Source organism: Emys orbicularis, chromosome 1 (assembly GCF_028017835.1).
Source record: "Emys orbicularis isolate rEmyOrb1 chromosome 1, rEmyOrb1.hap1, whole genome shotgun sequence".
NCBI lineage: Eukaryota > Metazoa > Chordata > Testudines > Emydidae > Emys > Emys orbicularis.
The window spans coordinates 202,267,422-202,290,533 of NC_088683.1; the positions used below are offsets into that span (position 1 = coordinate 202,267,422).

General features: G+C 43.0%; 1 protein-coding gene across 1 annotated transcript in view; it reads left to right on the plus strand.

Annotated features, from left to right (window-relative positions):
* Positions 1 to 23,112, plus strand: part of ITSN1 (intersectin 1) — a 184,360-nt gene that overhangs the window by 136,083 nt on the left and 25,165 nt on the right. The window contains exons 20-23 of the mRNA XM_065413292.1: positions 8,520 to 8,764; positions 11,939 to 12,098; positions 13,622 to 13,827; positions 14,719 to 14,801. Of these exons, the coding sequence (XP_065269364.1) occupies positions 8,520 to 8,764; positions 11,939 to 12,098; positions 13,622 to 13,827; positions 14,719 to 14,801 (694 nt within the window). The remainder of the gene's footprint in view (positions 1 to 8,519; positions 8,765 to 11,938; positions 12,099 to 13,621; positions 13,828 to 14,718; positions 14,802 to 23,112) is intronic.

A 23,112-nucleotide genomic window follows, 5' to 3' on the forward strand; every position in this document is an offset into this window, starting at 1 on the left:
TCACCACAGGTGATGTGGCATCTGTGTCTGATCGTTTTCCTGTGAGTTCATTCGAGAGCGTAGTGATTGTCTGGTTTCACCCACAGATTTGCTATTGGAGCATTTAGTGCACTGGATGAGGTACACGATATATTGGGATAGGTATGTGTAGAACCCAGGGATCTTGAAAGGTGTATTTTGGAGAGTGTTGATCATTGTAGCAGGTTTTGCATCTGTTTTTCTGGCTGGGTCTGTCGCCGCTTTCATTTGTCCTAGCGTGTGGGGAGCTTGCTTCTGATTATGAGCTTTGAGAGTTTGGGGGGGCGGGGCGTTGTTTGGAGGTTTGAAGAGAGGGTTCAGGAAAGATTTCTTTCAGGATGGGCTCCCCATCGAATATGGGTTGTAGTTGTTTGATAATACCTGTATGGGTTCCAGTATGGGGTGGTAGGTGACAAGTAGGGCTGTACAGTCGGGGAGGGGCAGTTATTTCAGTGTTTGAAGCAGGTTCTGTTTGGGTGGCCTGTTCCATGATGCGATCTACTTCTCTGGAGTGTCCTTGTTTGGTGAAGGCAGTTTTGAATGTATTATGGTGTATATCCTGGACTTTCTCCTCAGAGCATATTCTGTGGTTTGAGTGCCTGCCTGTAGATTAGATTTCTTGGTGTGTTTCGGGTGTTTACAGGATCTATGAAGATAGGTATAGTGATCTGTGGGTTTCTTGTATATGGTTGTTTGTAGGGTTCCATTGTTGGAAGCTGATTGTGGTGTCCAGGAAGTTGGTGCTGGTGTGGGAGTGTTCCAGAAAGAGTTTAATGGACGTTTGGTGGTTGTTGAAATTGTGGTAGAAATCTCTGAGGGAATTTGTCGTCTATCCAGAGGATGAAAATATCATGAATGTATTTCAGTTTTTGTGGTGGATTTGTCCATGGGCCAACTTGAAGAATTTCTGAAGAGTTTTGCATATTGGGGAGCCATCTTAGTACCCAGGGTGTTCCCATGGTTTGGACAAAATGTGGTGTTGTTGAATGTAAAATTGTTACGAGTGAGGATGAAATGGATGAGTTAGGCGATGTGTTTGGGATGCATATCTGAGGGTTGTCCATTGTCTTGTAAATATTTGAGGCAAGCAGCTATGCTGTCATTGAGGGATGTTGGTGTATAGGGAGGTGACATTCATGGTGGCAAAACTGATGTTCTGAGGGAGGTTGTTAATGTTGCGGAGTTTGTGGAGGAAGTTGGTTGTGTCCTGGAGGAAGTTGGCCCTTTGTGTGTTGAGTGATTTGAGGATGGTTTCTATGAGTCCCAGTAATACTTCATTAAGAGTGCTGTGGCCAGATATGATGCGTCTGCCTGGGTTCCCTTGTTTGTGTATCTTGGGAAGCACATAGAAGGGGTTCACGGGGGAGGAGTTTGTAGAATTTCTCTTGGAGTTGTTTGGGGAAGGATTTGATGATATCCTTAAATTTATGGGTTAATTATGATGTGCTGTTGTCTGAGTTCTTTGTAGTAGGTAGTGTCGGAGAGTTGTCGGTTGGCCTCAGTGTAGTCATCGTGGTAGAGGACTATGATGGTACCCACTTTGTCTGCTGGTTTGATCACTGGTGGTTAGATTTCAGGGACTGTATAGCTGTCCTGTCAGCAGTGGAGGGATTGTGGTGGATGTGATGTGATAAGATTAGAATAATGGTCAGTTTTCTTAAAGTTCGTTATAATGCAAGGTATAGATACAGTTTGCTCATCAGCTTTATCAGTCTTCGTATAATAACTCCGCTCTAAATGAGTTTGGTGACAGGGAAGTCCAAAGTGTCTGAACAGGTTCCCAAAGTCAACTAGTCTACAGTGAGACATTTGGTCTTGAAGACAAATAAGTGACACAATCATCACTGTCATAGTCACTTCTGAGGATGGTTGCTGTACCTGGAGGTCAGAACAGAGTATTAAAGATTTGTTTGGGCTATAAAGCCTATCTAAAACTGTAGTACTAAAACAATGCAAACTATTCTAATTCCAATTTAAAAAAACTCAACTATATTAAGAGAATGTTACGGTTAAATTAATGCTATGTTAAACACTTATTCTGAGTTAGGAAATGACTACATTAAGGTCACAATCTATATGTTGTTATAAACTTTAATTACATGATGACCGTTTCGCCAATAATATATTTTTTCTACAATTTCTACTTTGTCATAATGATCCAGTATAGGTTTTTTTACTTGTTCATACAATAACTTTTCCTCTCAAGCATTTTCCCCTACTTAAAAATGGCTGAATTGTTTTGCTGAAACACTTTAAAAATTATTTTTTCAGGCAGGGACAAAGTAGAGAAAATGTCAGTCTGACAAAAGGAAGTTTCAGAAAGCGATAAGCAACTGAAAACATTGTTGGGAGTCTAAATGGAATGGAAATGCTTATACATCTTTAATTGTAGTGGTTGGTACCACTGGGATAAATCTGCCTAAAAATACTGTTTTGTTAGCCTTAAGTAATACTGTGGAAGTATAACTTGCACTCTTCGTAATTCTAAATCTTTTAAAAATTGTAACTGCAATTGTCAGTAACTATAGTTATTAATGTTTAAGAATATCTGAATAATTGGAATAAGCGTTATTAATATTGTTTTAAGAATATCTGAATAATTGGAATAAGCGTTATTAATATTGTAACATGCAAATGTCATTTTACAGTTTAAAAAAATTCTCAATGAAAATATTATGTAAAAATCTAGTTAATTTATGAAAAACTATAAAGCAGAAGCATTATGACTTTAATTCACTATTTGATCTTCCTATCATAATGAGTTCTTTTTTTAAAAAAACTGTCACACTCTGGTAAACTTCAGTTGGGTTTTGTAAAAATAAACTTTCTAAACTGTCATATCTTAATGATATCTAGACATTAGTAAAAAGAAGCTCTGATCAGCCTTTTCTTCCTTTTTGATTTATTCAGCAATATCACAATCTGGTGTTCATGGCATCATGAAGATTGGATTGTGGCATTACTGAATGATTTAGGAAGAGGCCCAAAACCCAATTGAAGTGCAGTAATTTCACTGAAATGTTGTCACTTATCCTTTAGTAAAGAAGTGAGGTTGGCAAGTCATCAGTCAAATGAGAAAGTATGCAGGCATGTGGGGCTCTGTAGGTTATTGAAGAATGGAATAATCCAGTTAATACTATCTCAGGGAATAAAATGTTTGCTAGAGGTACAGGCATACACTGAGCTTTGCTTGAGGAAGACTAAACATCAGTTTACTAAATGGCTCAGGGGACATAATGAAATGTTGGAAAGTCAGTATTCTGATTTCAGGGGACACTTCTGAATTTCAGATCATGTTTTGGATAATCTGCGTTCACCTGTACATGACTTTAGGCTTTGCTTTTAGTTTATATTATAACAGGGAAAAACTGGCCTCTGGCCTTGACTTATTTTTATTTAAATATCTTTAATTACTGTCAGAGCTAACAACTGATTCTAGTGGGATTGCTCTCCTGCTCTTTAGTAATTGCTTAATTTGTGAAATGTGTTATAATTCTGCCTTACTTTCAAATCATTGCTTTCCTGCTGGAGGTTAAAAGGGAATGGGTAAGTATGCTGTATGACTGTTAAGAAATCTTCACAATCTTTTAATACATTTTTATAAATATAGCTTTACTGTCAAGTTACATGTTTTTTTCCAATTTATCTAGGGTAAAATTTTTGAGAGACTTAAGTCCCATTGTCTAAAGTTACTTAAGCTCTTAAGTGCCTACATCACTTAAGCATTCAAAAAAAATGGCATGTCATGCTTCTAAAAGGTGTAAGTCAATTATAGTTTTTGGAGAGTAACAGTTTGCAAGCTTATGTGTTAAGATATGTCTAAGATCCTATATAGCAGGGATCGGCAACCTTTGGCGTGCGGCCCGCCAGGGTAAGCACCCTGGCAGGCCAGGCCGGTTTGTTTACCTGCCGCGTCCGCAGGTTTGGCCGATCGCGGCTCCCACTGGCCGCAGTTCGCCGGCCCAGACCAATGGGGGCTGCGGGAAGCGGCGCGGGCTGAAAGTTGTCGATCCCTGCTATATAGGCTGGCCTTATGACCGTTTAAATGCAAGTTAAACTCTGGTTAAACTTTCATCTTGTCTAGGCCAACCAGTATGGACTGGGGTAAAACGAGCTAATAACAATCATGTTCTAATGTTGATGAAGGCCTATAGCGCTGTGATTTGGATTGGTCCGTGCTGGCTGGTGAGCACTATCCAGCTACAACTGGAATCCTGCCTCACTTGTAACTACTAGTATTTTGAGGGAACACAGTTAAAGCATGGTTCAGTCTGACAGTGCAGACAAGAGTTAGGCTGTGTGTTACCATGTTCCTGAGCCGTGCTACCGCCTTGACTTTAACAGGGCTGCAACATGGTTTGAAGAGTTGGTTGAAACGCTGTTTGCCCTGTGAGACTGAACTGAGCTTTAAGTGGTCTCCAGCTCTCTGGTAATTTAAATTCATTTTCCACCTTTGCTGCAATGTATGTGTGGAACTGCAGGACCAGTGTGGAAGGGGGCATTTAATTTTTAGGGGGTAGACAAATAACCAAAGGGTTCAGGAAGTATGTACCTGATACAGATGCTGGCTCTCTCTCTAATACTGGGGTATTTGGTTATATATTCATGGTCTCCCATTGAATCTGTGTGCATGATGGGAATACAGGTCAGAGTTGAGTTAAAGTACGTCAAATAAACTTTTTATTTATGTTCTTTCTGTTGTTTAACTTTTTTATTTTTACCATTTAACTTGGAGTTTTTGGCTTTCCAAGTTCCTTAAACTTTAAACATATTTTTAAAGATTATTTTCGTATAAATTGTATTTATAATTATTTACAGCCTTTCCTACAGCTTAACCATGCGTTTGTCTTGGATTGATAATACTTTTGAACCTAGACAGCCCCTTCCATTCCAGGCTCCCTCTCAAACTGATAAATTTCTAACTTCTATTTCATTAGCACTCTGTATGGAGGAATGCTGTTTATCTTTCCTTTTGACTGGATATTTTTTTAGTGGAGTGGATGTTAATGAGTTCATTTGTTTTCCTTTGGGTTGGGCATCTTTCCATCCCCTCCCCTAGCACCAAGCTGAAGTTCCTGAGCAGATTCTGATGGCACTAACCATCTCCTGTGTACTTCAGTGTTTTGGAATGAATTTGCAAGTAATTCCATGAAGAACACTCGGATTATTGATCTTAGTGGCCTGGATATTAGAGGAACGTAATTCAGGATCAAATAGCTCCATTTCTGCCCAGAGCCTAAAGCAATTTCATAATAATGCATAGTAGTCTGTAGTCAGTTTTGTCAACCGATGGCGATGGAGACGATTATTGTTGTTTGTAATATGTCGGAGCCTAGAGATCTATGCCCCGTTGTGTTAGGTACTGCACAAACATAAGAAGATGGTCACTGCCTGGAAGATCTTACATTCTGAGTAATAGTAGGGGTTTCATTCATCTTCTAAGATGAAAGCCAGCTTTCAGGAAAGTAGATTTTAAAAAGAAACGGATAGTGTTCTGGCAGATAGAATATATGGTTGAAAAAAGATATATAGTGGTGGCATTTGTTTTCAATCTGATTAAATGCCAGAGGTAACTGGATTTCTAATTTTTTTTTTTTTTTTGGTCATTGAGTGTTCTTCTTGTGAAGTCTTACAAAAGCTGCTTCTTTGAAGTTATACAGTGCTATACTTTAAACTTTTAAACAGGTCACCTACCCTCTATAAAGCTGGGAAATCATAATTTTTTGTAAAGTGTAAAAAGATGGCTTTTCATGCTTATAGAATATTTCAAAAAAAGCGAATGTTGATTGAAGAAACAGAAATTTCATCTGCGTGATTTGTACTGTTTTAAGAATTTGTAGAGTTTTCAATTCTGCTTAAAGAAACCTTTAATCACTTTTTAAAATCATTCTTGTATATTTCTCATCTACTTGTGCAAAAGAAATTTAAGTCATTTAGGCAACTGTATCAGTGTGGTCCATTTTTAAGAAGCCCTTTTTAGCAGGTTAAAAAGACAGCTTGTGACCTATTATTGCTGAACTTATTTATTATTGATTTCAATCATCACCTTAGCAATTCCCAAAGAGTGCAAATGATGTCAAATGTTACTACAGTGTGAATTATTCAACTTGAAGAGTCAGATGCTGATATTTACTCCCCTCCCTCACCCCATTTGGCAAGATTCGCCCTCTACTGTGACCTTCCGTCACTCAGAATGCCATCTCAACATGGTATTCAGTGCTGCTGCAGTGGAAATTTTGCTCTGCGCTGCAGCAAAGTCACATTGGACTAGTCAAGCATGCAGTCCATTTATTTCTGTTTGCTGTGAATTAATAGAACTGAGGCAGAGAGAGGCCCAACACAAAGCAGAAATAATGGATCGTTTTTATGCTAACTGAAGAGTGTGGGATACAAACAGTAGCAGATAGGCAAAAAGTCAACACGTGGCCTAACGCAGAGTGATCTGTCAGCTGTAGAGGGGAGTAGTCTAGGGACAGTTGCAACCAGAAGCCTTACTATTTCAAATTAAGTAGCTTCCATGCAAAAGAATTTTTCCATCCTTACTCTAGATTTGCAGAAGTGTCTGCAGTGATTCTGTAAAATGATTCCTTGGCACGATCCCAAGTCACCTTCTGGCTACATCCTGATCCACAATGTGCGAGCAAACCACATTGCAAATCTCCATTGCTCTTCGAGAACAGGAGCAGTGTGCATGTAGGTGGGATCCAGCTGTCTATGCAGGCTTTGAAAGCCAGAACTGTCCTGTGCTCACTCGCTCTGGAAGTATTCCCCTTTTAGCCTCACAAATGTTGTGCAAGGTAAAGCACACCACGCTAATGTGAACTGCATTGGCTGCACTGGCATTCAGATGGGTCCGTAGGCATCACCAGCGAGCTTTTCAGACTCTCAAAAGTGCATTTCGCTACCATTTTGCAGCTACTCTGTACTTGTATTTGCTTTTTCTTAGGTCAGCAATGTTGGGGTACAGCTTTGAGCTATGTTGGAAGCGGGTATGTGGGGTCCCCCAAAATAACTGTGGGGACAGAAACACCGTACACAACCAAGTTTTTTCTGCAGAATGAAGTCCCTTTGCGGTACAATCCTGACCTCCTGAGTGCCCTGGTGTCGTGAACCTTTCCTGTGTCCAACATAGGTGTTCATGAACCAACCTCTGTTGTCCACTGACCCTTGGATAATGAGTGAAGAGTAACCTTTTTGGTTCACGTATTCACTGGCTCCTTTTAATGAATGAAGTATGGGAATGTGTGTTCCTTTGATGGTGCCCGCACAATTTGGAAAGCACATCCTCTGAAATCCTGCTGTAATTTCAGGGACTTTAATTATGGCAACCACCCATGGGTAGATTGCAGTTTTGATAGCATGACAAACCTGTACAACCGTCACCCTGACAGTTGACTTCTCAACCGTGAACTTGTTTGCAATTGACCGACAGCTACGAGGTGTTGTCAGCATCCAAAGGGTGATAGCCACTTGCTTCTGTACTGGTATGGATTTCTGAAACTGAGTGGTCTGCACTGAAGGGTTGGTGCAAGCAACTTGCACAACTCCATGAAGATCTTCCTCATTCGGAATTTCTGCAGCCACTGGTCATCATCCCAGGTTCCCAACTGATGTGGTCCCACCACACTATGTTGTTTATCTGGGACTAGGAGCAGCAGTCCATCCATGGGTATACTGTTGCAATCCCTGCATTCAACACATCTGTTCCTTGGAAGCTTAGTAAATATTTGTTTGCCCTCTTGGTTAGTCGTCTTCTGCATTTCAAATTTTTCTGACCCATTCTATCCATTATCTGGTACTGGACTGCGTGAACATTAGTCCCACAAGCAGTAGCAGGAGAAGAACCACATTGTGGACTTGCTCCTTGGCTTCAATGCAGTTTGGCAAAAGGGAGAGATGACCAAGAGCTGCTGATGCCAAATGTGTGAAGGCAGCAACTGTGTGTTGTCAGTACTGGCAACACGCAGCAAAGCGGTTCCCAGAGCATCTCCTGTGACACAAAGGACTCCAGGACACCGACCCTGAAATAGCACCACTGTCATGTACTGAAAAGGGGCAGTATGGATGCAGGTATATGCCTGTACGCAGCATATACCCTTGCACAGGCAGAATATGTGGACGCTGTGTGGGTACAAGGTACATGTTCTAGCAGTATATGGACAAGTACTCAGGGAAGTGCGCAAGTATAGACGTAGCCTGAGATTTAGGCAGTCTTTTTTCTTTTTCCGTCCCATGCAAATATTTGAATTTGGGAAAGTATTAATTATGAAAAGGATGTCTTTGCATTACAGTACTCATGCCATTACACATTTATGTATGCTGTATAAAGAACAGCTGAATATTAAAAAATTATCCAATTTTGCCCATATGACACCTTTATTTGTAACAAAATTTTGAGTTCCCAGTAACTGGAGAAAATTAATCAACTATGACTGGCAGCTGGATTTTTAAGTAAAAATGTTTCTGATGTTTCTGAACCTTGTGATTTAATGTACTTACAGGTGGATGAAAGCCAGACTGGAGAACCTGGGTGGCTTGGAGGAGAACTGAAGGGAAAGACTGGATGGTTCCCTGCAAACTATGCAGAGAAAATACCTGACAACGAAGTTCCAACCTCTGTGAAACCAGTAGTTGACACTACTGTTGCACCTAAAGTTTCTTTGCGTGAAACACCCCCAACTCCAGCAGCTCCAGCTCCAACAGAATCTACTGCAACCACCAACAACTGGGCTGACTTCAGTTCAACGTATGTTTGCTGGTGGTTATCACAAACCAGTATTGTGGGTTTTCAAGCAGTTAACTTGTGTCCAGTTAAAATTCATTACATTTCTCATCCACTGAGATTGTGTCAGTAGTTAACCGGGCAAATGAGATATTTGCAGGAAATTAGACCGCACACTGTAAATCAGGAAGGATTATTCATCTTCAGTAAAACACAACTCCCATCATAATTTTTCTCCCTTTAGTAAACATTTTTTCCTCAACAGGATAGTCCGCAAAAGTTTGGTTGGTTGGTTGGTTGTTTTTGTTCTGTGGCTTTTTTTAATTTAAATTAGGCTTTCCAGTCCAAAGGCATGCTTTCGCCATATCCTCTTAAGCAATCAAGACGACAAGTACAAAAGCTTGCCCATCTAGCCCTTTTCCCTGACCATATTCAGAATTATTTTACAGCAGAAATCCCAGCATGTCATCCTCCATTTGTTTATATACCAAATATGTGAGAGAGCAGAGTTGACACCTTCTCTTACTTCATCGTTACCAGCTTGTATTTTACATTAAGATGCAGCTGCTGCTGCTAAAGTCAACCAATTTATTGTTATACAGCAGTACTCCCCTGGTGTGCCTGATGCTATATACATGTAAGACAAGTTTCATGTCCCAAAGATTATATATATATGTATGTTTTATCAGGACAGGTTAGTCTACTATGTAAATAATTGGTTAATCATTTTGTTTAATGAGATAAGGTGTTTTACAATTAGAAGTATGTATTTTACTGAAATATTTGAGTACTTAACACACAGTGCTTTAAAAAGTTTTTACCCAAGAGAGCACAGTAGTTCTGAAAGATCATTTAAACTTGGTGGTAATTTTATGTTACTCTCTGGACAACTTTTTTTCTGAAAAGCAATAATATAAGAAAATTAAAACTGAGCTTCCCACTTATTTTTATTTTTTCCCTACCTAAACAAAAGTAGCTCAAGACAAAACTATTCTAGTTTTAAGTGAATACTATGCATTTTTATAACCTTGCATAAAAATCGCCGTCTGATTTTGGTAGAAAATAAAAAAATACAATTAGTTTCTACTCCAGAGCTTATCGTGTATGATGTTTGTACAGTGCTTAGCACAGTGGGGCCCAATCTGGTTGTGGCCCTCAGGCACTATTACAGTGTAAATGCTTAATAATAATTAATATTTAATTAAGGATACAGGAGCCAGGAATGGAAATTCATATTTAAGGTGAACACTCTCTTTATACTGTTAGGGTTTGTTTCTTTTATTTAACCTAATGGGTTTGTTAAGGCACAAGTGACTATGTGAAGACATATAACCAAAATCAGTTAGTCTCCACATTTTAGTGGCAGTTTTCCATTTTGCAAGCCACGGATAGTGATGGGACTGAATGAACACCTCAATCTGCTGGCTGATTATTTTATTTAAAATGGGCCCAGACGTTGGTGTGGGTGATTGTACAAAACTGAAAAAAATCCATACTAATTGGAACTGGTTTCCAATCTAAAGTCCTCCCAAGCCTACTGAAAGTAGGACTCTCCCACCACTTTTCCCATTCACTTAGTTGTCCTTCCCATAAGCAGCCTGGGAAAATAAGTGTGCTTGGCAGCATTATCTGACAGCAAGGGGAAAGGGGAAAAGGGTAATATTTCGGGGGCCCTGGGGACAGTACACAAAATGGCTGGCGTTAATTGGACAGTCCAACTAAATTATACATACTTAAGGTCCCTTCCTATAGATCCAACTGGGTCTGAAAGAGCTCCTGGCTCTGAATGATCGCAGCACCATCTGCCTCCCTGTCTTCAGTGATATCTTCTTCATCTGCCAGTTCAAGGGAACCCTCCACTGCAGGTTGTGAGCTGTCCACTTTTATAGGCAGGAAGGCGGGTGGTTCCTGGCTCAGTCTGACAACAAGCTGTTTGTTACACAGGCCTGTCTAAGGGGCAACACCAGACTTCAGGCTGTGCTCCTTTGTCTTCTGGTAAACCTGACGCAGCTCCTTCCCCATTTCCTGGCATTGGCCCTCATCCCTGCTATACCCCTGGGCCTCAGTGCCCTCAATGTACACTTCCCTTGTATACCTCTTTATTCCTGTTGAAATTATGTAGCTGTGCCTGCACATGTTCTTCTCTACCCCACCTTCGCATCAAGGAAATCAAGGACCTTTTCCCTAGACTATACAGTGGCATGAGGATGAAGTAGACTTGTGCTTGTCCAACTTTGGCAAATACACTTGTACTAGCAGGAAAAGAGGCATTTCCAAAATATATCAGTGACTTTAAAGTGGGGGAGGAGGGTTGGACTTGGTATCACCATGATGCCTCAGGAACATTGTTCAAAAATTAGACAGAATGGGCACTGCTGAGGGGACAGGTGCTAGAAGACTACTTGTACTGGTACAGGTACTTCTGCAGCCATACAAGCATCATGCCAGTAAAACTATACTAGTAGAGGGCTTGTGTCACTTGAGGAACTGATTTAACTTGGCTGGTAAAAGTTGAGGGATTTTTTTGTCAGGACTCAAAACTAAATGTGGATGCATGCAATACTGTGCTGACAGAAGGCAAGTTTTGCTGTTAAAACTTTGTAATGTAGACCAGGCCAGGAAATGAACAACGTTGAGCTCTGCCAGACCCACAGGGGTGAAATGCCCTGTCTTTGTCTCACTCTTCCCTTTCTCCACCCCACCTGTTTACTGTGTAGAACTGTTAACTCATACATGTCAGCTGATGTTAACTCCAATATTATGATGAGAGAGGTAGCTGGGACTCAACTATTTAGGGCTTTTTAGACTTTAGGGTTCTACACTAGCTAGTGAAACGTAGACAATTGTCTGTTACTTTGTAATTGCAAAAGCAAAAAAATTCAATTAAGTTAATATATTTAGTTTATATACCTTTGTCTACTTAAAACTACAGCTGTGCACTGAGCTTTAAAAATGCATCGTTTCAACAGTTAGCTCCCAGAGCTTGCACGCTGGGGGGAAAATAAATTGGACTAATGAAGTCTAAACAATAAGGAATAAGGCAGGAGGTTGAGAACAGATAATCATGGTTAAATGGTAACGAAAAGGTGGTCGAAAGTGGGTTCTAATAATCAATTTACAGGATGAGAGGTGATGTTCAAAGGATAAGTGATCGCATGAAAAAAATCACTCAGATTATATAGTCTGCCTTATTTTCAGGTGGCCGACCAGCACTAGTGAGAAACCAGAGACTGATAATTGGGATGCTTGGGCAGTTCAACCGTCTCTGACTGTTCCAAGTGCAGGGCAGGTGAGGCAGAGATCAGCCTTCACCCCAGCCACTGTTACCGGATCATCGCCTTCTCCTGTCCTGGGGCAGGTAAGTGGCTATATCTGTACAGAAATCATACTTAACCCAGTGTTTTAATTTTCGCAAAGTGATGACCAAACATTAATTGACCAGCCCTTGCAACATTCCTCTAAGGGAGGTAAAGTATTTCAAGATGAGGAGATGAAGATGTCAAACAAAGCCATGCAGGAAGTGCAATTTGGCATTCTCGGAGTTCTCAAGTAGAGCTGGGTGAAATATTTTTGACACAAAATTTGTCAAAAAAATTCATTTTGGTCAACCCCAAACTATTTGTGAATTTGACACACATTCACCAAATAGTTTTAGGCAGGAAAAAAATGTTCAGGTTAGATTCCCAAAATGTGGTGAAGAAGAGTAGGAGATGGTGGGGATGGTGTCCCCCATTATAACTCTTATCCCAGTGATTAGTGCACTCAATTGGTTTGTGGGGGTTAGAACCTGAGTTTCCTGCTCTGGAGCAATGATTTGAACCCAGGTCTCCCCCTCCCAGCTTTGTGCCCTAACCATTTGGGCTGCATCGCTCTCATTTTTTCCTACTGAAGCTGTTCCATTTTTTATAAAATGCTTGAATAAATTGGGCCAGAGAGAAAGAGAGAACAGCTGTATAGTCTGGTGGTGAGGACAGTCACCTGGGAGGAGTAATCTAGGCTCAAATCTCTGCTCCAGATCGGGGATTCAAACCTGGGTCTCCCACATCTCAGGTGAGGGATTTAGATCAGCGGTTAGAAGTTTTATCAGGAGACCTGCATCAACACCCTTTCCTCCTCCAATCATTTTATGACTCTAGCTCTTAAAAAATGCCTGGAAACAAAATGTTTTGGGTCAAACTAGCTTTGATTTGCATAATTTTTGTCTACATTTTTTAATTTATTTCAACCCAATTTGCAAACTTTTTTATTTTTTTCCCCCAGAACTGCTAGAGAACCGAAAAATCAGTTATTCGCCCAGCTCTATTCCTGAATCCCAATCCTGTGCTCAATCTGTTAGATCACAGTGCCTCAACACTGGCTGAAAAATATGTAGTGCTGGTACATAGATATAGCATTCTGAGATGTGCTAGATATGTAAACCCCGAAAAAGCAAGTAGAATGCAAGATGGCATAATGAATAAGTTAGAGCAAAAAGATTCTCTTTATTCTCACTTTTTGTGAGATTTACTATAAGCCCTGGGGGCAAGGCTTGTCTCTTTATTTATAGTGCTTTACATAAATGTGGTAGATGAGACAATTAATTTTTAAAATCTTTTTCTGTGTAGAAAAATTATTAAATATCTTACAGGAGTGTATGCACCAGGCACTTTAATACAAATATAGAAATACTGGTGGACTGCGTTAATATATCCACTAGATTGTTTTTTTTTTTTTTAATGATCTGTTTGGCTTTATTTGAGTAAAAAGCTTATTTTAATAGAAACAGTCGACACACAGAGCTGTGTCTATAAATGAATGTTGTATTTATTTATTTATTTATTTTTAGCAGCCTTCTTTGCGAAAGACTCTAAGTGATTCACGTTTATTTTCTTACCACAATAGGGTGAAAAAGTAGAGGGCCTTCAAGCACAGGCCTTGTATCCTTGGAGAGCCAAAAAAGACAACCACCTCAATTTTAACAAAAATGATATCATCACAGTTCTGGAACAGCAAGACATGTGGTGGTTTGGAGAGGTCCAAGGTCAAAAGGGATGGTTTCCCAAATCATATGTGAAACTCATTTCAGGCCCCATAAGAAAGTCGACAAGGTATTTTGTTTGGTTGCTTTTGTTAGAATGAACAGCATTTTTATTTAATCATTAAATATTATGTTGTTCCTATTTAAAATGTTGTGTGTACTTGTACGTTTGTTTTTAAAGTGTTGGCTCTGAAAAGTGACTTTATTAATATGGCATTGTGTGGCCATATTTGTATCTCTGGTTTCAGATCGGTGTGGCTCCGTTTATAAATAAAACGATGAGCTTTGTTTTTTGGCTTCCTCTTTTTTTTTTTTTTTTTTTTTTTTTTAAACTTCCAGTCCTACCTACAAACTCAGCTTGGGATATGAAAGCAAAGATGGATTCTTCCTGTATCGTGTATCGCCAACAACAATTCTGCATTTAGAATTTAGCTAACAATTCTATTGATGCACAAGTGGGAACAGAATCCAGGTTATTCTCCTGTAGCTGTTTTGGCTACACAATGCCAACAAGACTAAAAAGTAGCAAAATCTTACTTAAGTTGATAAAATAAGTAAGAATTGAAATATGCGTGGGGTAGGGCTAGTGAGTAAAGAGGTGCCACTTTCCTATATTCACTTAACTAACAAACAGTATTTTGAAAGATAGTAAGATTGTAATCTAATACAATACATCGTGTGAAAACAATGTTCTAGTTGATAATGAAAACTAGAATGAACTTTACATTTTTCTATTGGGGAGCAGAGGAGAGCACAGCAATTTTTGCTTTCAGTCCAGTTACATGATTTCAAACTGTATTTTGTCATGCTGAGGTTTAAAACTTAAATTTTACTATCTTTTTGCTTTACACGTTGAGAGAGTTTGTTCATGGATATAGCTTTTAATGTATTTTTTATTCAAAACATTTAGTTGTTTTGTTAAATTTAGAGAAATTAAAGCATTTAATATTTTCTCTTTAAGCATGGATTCTGGTTCTTCAGAAAGTCCTGCTAGTCTAAAGAGAGTAACATCACCAGCAACTAAACCGTCTATGTCAGGCGAAGGTAAGAATTTGGATTGAATGATATTAGTAACATCTTACTGTATAGTTTTAATAAAAGAAATTATCTAGTAATAGGTACAAGTTCAGAGCCAGATCCAGTGGGAGTTGGTGGTACTCAGTTCCATTGCAGAATCAGGCCCTGTTACTTTACAAAGTAAGAATTTGAATTACCTCTAGAATTAATTATGACTACAAGGCTGTGTCCTGCATGTTTTGTAAAACTGCTCATTTACATAAGAATAGTATTTTTCTAATTGACTTAGGTACATTAATTTATGCAGTGTCATTTATAAGCAGTTGAGAATCAATCCCATATTTCTGATTGTTTTTAGCCTTCTGCCTACAATAGGAAGGGCCCAGGCCCAGCATTTGAAATGCATAAAGGATATATTTTCTTTTAACCTACACTGTGTGTGTATGCAGTATATGCCATGTAAAAACATGCGTACATGCTTCAAGATAAGCAAGAATATTCATTAAATTAATAAGTTGTCTCCCAAAATTTTAGTTTTTCATTCACAATGTTTCTTTGTGAATAATTTGAATCCTGCAGTGCCTGTTTTCCTATTTAAATGTTGGATAGACCAAAACTTTTGACCTCTTAGAAAGGGAAGACAAATCAGTGCTGATCCCATCATGAGGAAAGGGATAATTATCCAAACAGGCATGTATGTACTGTAAATTTTTAATAGTTTTCATTTGTGCTGTCTTATTTGACCCAAGAAGGTTAGATTTAAATTATAAATTAATAGCAAATAATATAAATAAATAATATACATTAATAGCAAATAACAAGGACTGCACTCAGTGCCTTGAGTTAGATATCAGTATTTTTTGTTTTTCCCATGTTATTTTGAACATTAAGCACATTCCATTAATGATCTATTATTACTCGAAAACCATAGGAGTACTTATAGTTGTCTACAAGTTTGTACCTATTTTTTTCATAACAAGATGCTAAATGTGCCAGACCTTTGCCATCATTGGAACCCACACCACTGCTAGCACAGGTATGGCTGCAGTGATACCAGGAAACAGATACAAAACTTTTCTTCTGAGATATTGTTGATAAAACTGCTGTCAATATAACAAACTTTTCATAAGACATGTTAGCTTGGTAGAAGTTGGTTTCAGTTGTTAAACATGTAGGCTCCCTATTTTTTTAGTATTAAAAGTAATATTGACAATAGGGATTTTTTTGGGGTGGGGTGGGGTTGCATTTAAATGGAAGTGGGTCCAGCAATAGTTGGGCCAGTTCAATTCAGTCATTTATATCACTTAATTATTGACCTATAGCATATCTGATTCAAGGTTGAAGGGGGTTACTGGAGTTAATCTGATTCAGAATTGGTTACTTAATTGTCAAAAAAGCACATAAAGCAAGGGATAGGACCTGTATGCATGTGCACATGTGTGAAAATAAATATATTTTACAAAATAGTAATATCTCTATCAGTCTTTTTAGCAGTGCTTTAATTCTTTATTTTTTAAAACCTCATCTGTACAACTGCAATTTAATAGGAATCATTTTGGGCAATTTTTATCACACACAATATAGTCTATAGTTTGCCATTAATAATAAAAATTCCACTGTGGAAAGTGGAATTATAGAAGGATTCTAAAATTTGGCTTGCTTGATTTTCAAAGGCTGTTTAAAAGCAAATACAGAACTGCTAAACCATCTCCCCCCAGTCGTGGCTCTGTAGCTACAACCTGGGATACTGTATGTCTTCTGTCATACGTTCTGTATTTTTCAGTTTGATTAGCTGGATATTTTACACACTGTGCTAAAAGCATACACTTTCAAAAATATTTTTGAAAAACGTTTTGTATGGATTCGGCAGCTTTATAATTTCTTTAGGAAAGGAAACTCCTATATAAGTATTCTTCAGAAACAGACTTTCATGAAAGCTAGTTAGTATTTTAGTTCTGAGGATAGTATTTCAGTCTACACTTACTCACCAACAATTAAACGTGCCATGCTTGCCACTGTTTTCCACAAGCAAAGTGTGTAACTCAGAATATTTTCAGAAATCTTTGGTGAATTGTGTAATAGGCATACTACTTCAGAAAATGTTACTGATTTGTCTGAGATTCTTATTTGCACTCCTAGCTGTACAGGTTTTCATTTAGTTCTGTAATTAAATTACACATTGCATTTCTCAACAGCAGTCTGTTTCAGTGTTTTTTTGCTCTTGAATACCAAATAGCTGACCATGTTTTAACAAAATTGTGTATTCCACCATTATCTTAGCATTTTCAAGCCAACTGTTGCATAGGATACAATGAGATTGGCTGTCTCCATACAAAGCTTCAAGTAATGAAAGAATTCATTGTTCATGAGAGCCAACTAACATATGTAAAAGGAACACTGTATCAGAAGTTCAGAAACTGGAATTTTGTATGCCAGGACTGAAATGCTAGTTCTCAGCATAAAATTGAAACCGTAGAAAGTATGCTTATAAAGCCAATCATCATCAAGTGCTTGCACGTGTCCATTCCACTTTAGGACTGTGTGCGCTAGGGCATTGAAGCTGTAGAATTCTTCCCCATAACAGTATCCATCGGGACAGCACATGTTAGCCAACGGTATAAAAGGATGGAGCCGCTCTGCCCCCTCATCAATTCCTTTTTACTGCTCATGGTCAGTAGTTGTACATGTGTGAACTTTACTCTCTCCCATTCTGTTTTTAGAAAAAATTGCTAGAGGTTTTTTACTGTAAATAGTTTAGTATGGTTGTAGTTATAGTTTTAATTAGTAGCACTTTCTTTGAGCTTTTAGCATGGTACTGGGGCATGCATAAGTCCCTGGGATTTAAGCGCCATTCTGGCTGTAGCAAGTCTATACCAGTCAGCAATCCTCATTCCCTGTTTAAAGTGTTTTGGAGAAGTATGAGTGAGGCATAAATGCCTTATCTGTGCGGGTCTTTCAGACCAGGACTAAGAAGTTGAGAGATGTTTGACTTTGAGATAGGGAAATAGTTTTTCTTCCCTCTTTGGACCCCAGCTGCTCTGTACATGGGGATTCAGACTTGACTCTATCTCAGACCACATCACCAGATTTGGCAGCATCCATGCAGCAGAAAGAGCTAGACACACCAATCTCCATTTTCAGTACTGGGCAAGCTGCAGAAGTAGTCCACCATTTCAACCTCTTCTGGCCAAAAGAAGCCCTCTTCATCTTGAGGGCGGGGTCCCCAACAGACTTGCACAAGAAGACCGGTACCGAGGTTAGAGCTAAGGCAGCTCCCACTAGGCACTCCTAGTACAGCATTCTAGCAATGTAGAGTGATCGACTCTGGCCCTTCATGCAAGACCATAGAGGCTGACTCCATTGCCGGGACCTTCAGTGGCACCACCTTCCTCTGTGCTGCATCCTACTGTACCAGTACCATGACATCTGAAGTGTTTGCAGTGGCCAGGGATCTCCTGTGCTTATTGGTGTCAGACTCACCACTGATGCAGGATGAGACTCGGTTACCGATTAATCCTACCCCTCTGGGATACTTCTTGGCATCTACACATTTGGTGCTGTTGGGGACTGAACCAGACCCTCTCGGTATGAACAAAGGAAGTTCTGTTGTGCAGTAGAGCAGACATACAGTCCCTTCAGCAGGAAGCCTCAGATTCTTCCTCCAGTACCATCCACCTCCCATCAGGTCTTGGTCTCCTGCTACTCTGCTTGTTACTATGCTGCCTTGGCATTCAGACTGTGCTAACTCGTCCTTCGAGTCAGAGGTGGTATATTCTGCTTTACGATCTCATTTCAGAAGGCCTCAAGCATCTTCCATTTGTCCTCATGCCGTTCAAGGCCCCAGCATCGTGACTTCTTATAGGAGCAGGTCCCGAGATCGGATGGGGCTGGACCCTGGTATTGTATCAAGTACAGCAGTGGCCTTTCTGGAATCTATGGGGTACTCCTGGATTCACGTTTGTTTTCTCTTGTGTATCACTCTACTTAATCTCCATCAAGGTGCCATTTTGTTTGTACTGACTCCATTACCCAGAATTGAGGGATCTTATTCCTCCAGTATCTGACCCTCCTGTTACAGATAGTCAGCACACAACAGAGCAGACTGACACTGTAGTGCCTCTGCACAATGCTTCCTCATCACCACCAGATGGGGTCACTGTCTCAGAATTGTCCTCCCAAATCCTAGGTGATTATAAAATGTACCAGGAAATTAGGGAAAGGGTGGCTGCCTCCCTAGGTATTCAGATTAAACTGTTCCAGGATAATCCACACAAATTAGTGGATATTTTGAATTCGGCAACGCCATCTGGCTCTGCCTATTAATGAAGCCATCTTAGAACCCACCAGAATTCTTTGACCAGAATTCCTCTTCCTTGACACCCACTGCCAAGAAAATGGAGAAGAGGTACCAAATTCTTCGAGTGATTGCTCCTGTCTATTCCACAGTAGGTGTGCATGCTCGCCACGTGCACCGGTGCCAGAAGTTTTTCCCTTAGCAGTACCCGTACTGGGGGAGCACCACGGTGACCCCTTGAGTGGCGCCTGCATATCGTGCTATAAGGGGAGCCATGGGCTCCCCCCTCCCTCGGTTCCTTCTTGCTGGACAACTCCGACAGAGGGGAAGGAGGGCGGGGTGTGGAATAGACAGGAGCAACACATCTCGAAGAATGCCAGTTATGGAACAGGTAACTGTCCTTTCTTCTTCGAGTGATTGCTCCTGTGTATTCCACAGTAGGTGATTCCAAGCAATATCCGCTGGAGGTGGGTAGGAGTTCACGATGGTTCGGGACGAAGTACTGCCCTGCCGAACCCGGCGTCATCCCTAGACTGGGAGACGATCGCGTAATGCGAAGTAAATGTGTGAACTGAGGCCCACGTGGCCGCCCTACAAATGTCCTGGATGGGGATATGGGTGGCGTAGGCAGCTGATGAGGCCTGAGCCCTTGTAGAGTGTGCCCTGATGATCGGTGGCAGGGGAATCCCTGCCAACTCATAGCACATGCGTATGCACGAGATGATCCAGCGGGAAAGCCGCTGGGTGGAGATAGGTTGCCCCTTTGCCCGCTCGGCCGAGGCAACAAATAGTTGAGAGGATCTCCGGAACGGCTTAGTCCGATCCAGGTAAAAAGCCAGCGCCCTACACACATTGAGTGTGTGGAGACAAGTTGCCAGATGATGCTAAAGAGGAGTTCGGAGCTCTTGTACATGAAGGCTGCCTGTTAGCAAGGTTGTCTTTACAAGCTGTATTGGATGAGGCGGATTCAGAAGCTCTGATAACGGCAACAGCAGTTCTTCTTCGAGTGCTTGCTCATATCGATTCCAATTAGGTGTGCGCGCGCCGCGTGCACGATCGTCGGAGAATTTTTACCCTAGCAACACCCGGTGGGTCGGCTGTGGAGCCCCCTGGAGTGGCGCCTTCATGGCGCTGGATATATACCCCAGCCGACCCAGCGCCCCCTCAGTTCCTTCTTACCGCCCCTGACGGTCGTTGGAACTGTGGAGCGCGGCATAGCTGTTCTCCACTCTCCCTAGCTTATCCTGTTATCGCTGTAGATAGTTGTAGTTATAGTTGTTGTATAGTGTTAGATAGTTGTTCATTTTAGTTTTTAATAGTTATAAATAGTTAGCGGGGGTTAAGGGGGTTGTTCTCCCCCCTTTTCCCCCCGGCGCATAGCCGGGCTCATGCCCAAGGCTCCTGGCTTTAAGCCGTGCGCGTCCTGCGCTAAGCCTATGCCGACGAGTGACCCGCACAACTCCTGTCTGAAGTGCCTCGGAGAATCCCATCAGGCAGATAAGTGCCATATCTGTAAGGCCTTCAAACCAAGAACTGGAAAGGAGCGGGACTTTAGACTTCGGCAGCTCCTAATGGAGGCGGCACTTAGCCCGGATCCTCCCTCGGCACGCCCAGCCCCGGCGCCGAGCGCCTCGGTGCGCAGCGCCCCGGCGGCCCCCACGGGTACTGCACCACGCGCTGATTCGGACAAGTCCTCACAGCACCGGCCGCCTTCGGCACCGCACTCGCAAGGGACTCGGCACCGGTCCATATCTCCAGGCCACAAGAAAGCCCGTAAGGCGCAGGAGACTGCTGTCCTTAAGACGCCGGCTCCCCCGGTGCCGGGGGTAGAGCCGGGTCCCTCTGTGGACCGCCAGAAGCAAGTCCCTGCTGCACCGTCGACTCCGGCGCCGCGGCCGTTGAGTCCGGTGCGCACAGAATCTCCACCTTGGTTGGTGGTGGAGCCCTGTCTCCCTTCCACCCCGGAGACCTTTGCGACGGCCAGGGACCTTATTGCGCTTACGGAGCCGGCACCGGTGGCTTCCCGCGCACTACAATCCCGGGGCAAGCCTGCCCTGCTGCGCCCGCCGTCTCCGGCCGGGGACTTCCGGCACCGCTCCAGATCTCGGAGCAGGTCCCGACGCCGCTCGCAGTCCCGGCGCCGACTATCACCTCGGCACCGGTCGGACTCGCAGCCAAGGTCGTCTTCCCGGCATCGCTCTACGTCTCGGTACCGTCACGATCATCGGTACCGATCGGACTCCAGACGTAGTTCGCGGCACCGGTATGAGCGTCGTTCGACTTCGAGGGGCCGCTCCCGGTACCACCTCTCGTCGCGGTCGTCGTCCTGCTCAAGGTCCGGATCTCGGCACCGGCGGGGCTACCGGCACCGTTCCCGATCCCGGTTCCGCTCACCGGCACCGCGCAGGGACCGATCCCCCTACGACCGGCACCGATCGGCACCGCGCCATCCGGAGCCGGTTTCAACGCGCTCGGCACCGCCTTGGCCCTCGAGATCGCCATCTCGTTCCTCGGAGCGGGCCTCCAGATCGGCGTACCCTCCTCAGGGGCAGGCGGCTACGTCTGACTTGGGCCCTTGGCAGGACGCGGTCGAGGACCCTGTGCAGGGACCTGCGCACTGGTCCTTTTGGACTCCGTGGGCCTATCATCAGGCTCAGGGGGCTCCACCACCATCAGCCTCTCGCTCGGCACGTTCCGAGCCCAGGGCCCCGGAGGCCACCATCTCCCGCCCTCCCCCAGGAGGCATGGAGGCCCCCGTGCCCACACCAACTGAGGCCCCGGACCCAGGGACGGGAGATGCCCAGCTTCATGAACACCTGGAGCAGGACCCGGCATTAGACCCCTTGCCACCGGAGGCATCCTTCTCATCTTCCCCAGATGAGGCAGTGGCAGGCACAACCGCCATGGGTCCGCCCCCTATAGATCTTCCGGCCCACCAGGACCTATTGCGCCGGGTGGCGCGTAATATGGATCTCCGGGCGGAGGAGATCGTAGAGGTACAGGACCCGGTGGTGAGCATCCTCTCCGCTGATGCCCCATCTAGAGTGGCACTACCTCTTATACGCACAATTGAGGCGAATGCCACTTTGATATGGCAAACCCCTGCCTCTATCCCACCCACAGCCAGAGGCGTGGAAAGAAAGTACTTTGTCCCTTCAAAGGACTACGAGTACCTCTATACCCACCCCCAACCGTGCTCACTAGTGGTGTCATCTGTGAACGCACGGGAACGCCACGGCCAGCAGGCTGGAGCGCCCAAATCGAAGGACGCTAAGCGCTTCGATTTGTTTGGGCGCAAAGTGTATTCGGCGGGAGGGCTACAACTTAGAGCGGCCAACCAGCAGGCGCTCTTGAGCCGCTATAACTTTAATTCCTGGACCTCGATGGGGAAATTCAAAGAACTGGTTCCCCAAGACTCCAGGGAAGAGTTTGGGGCCTTAGTAGAGGAAGGTAAGAAGGTGGCACGTACCTCCTTACAGACCTCTTTAGACATTGCAGACTCGGCCGCTAGAACACTGGCCTCAGGTATAGCCATGCGGCGAATCTCCTGGCTCCAGGTCTCAGGCTTGCCGCCTGAACTTCAGCAGACTCTGCAGGACTTACCCTTTGAGGGCCAGGGCCTGTTCTCCGAGAAGACGGACTCTCGGCTGCAGAACCTTAAGGACTCGAGGACAATCATGCGCTCCCTGGGGATGCATGTCCCAGGGCCTCAGCGCAGACCCTTTAGGCCCCAGCCTCAAAGGTTCTACCCTCCCCCGCCTCGTCCGAGACAGGACTTTGCCAGAAGGCGGGGTCGAGGTGGCAGGCGAAGGTCGACCGGCCCTCAACCGGCTCAAAACCAGGGGCCGCCTAGGCCACCTTCAGGCCCTAGGCAGAACTTTTGAAGGTGTGGTCGAGGACGGCACCTCAGCCAATATCCAGGATCCACTTCCCTCCTTTCGGGATCGCCTCTCCCATTTCCACCGTGCTTGGACCCTTATAACCTCGGACCGCTGGGTCCTTCGCACGGTGGAGAGGGGGTACGCTCTCCAATTTTCCTCGTCC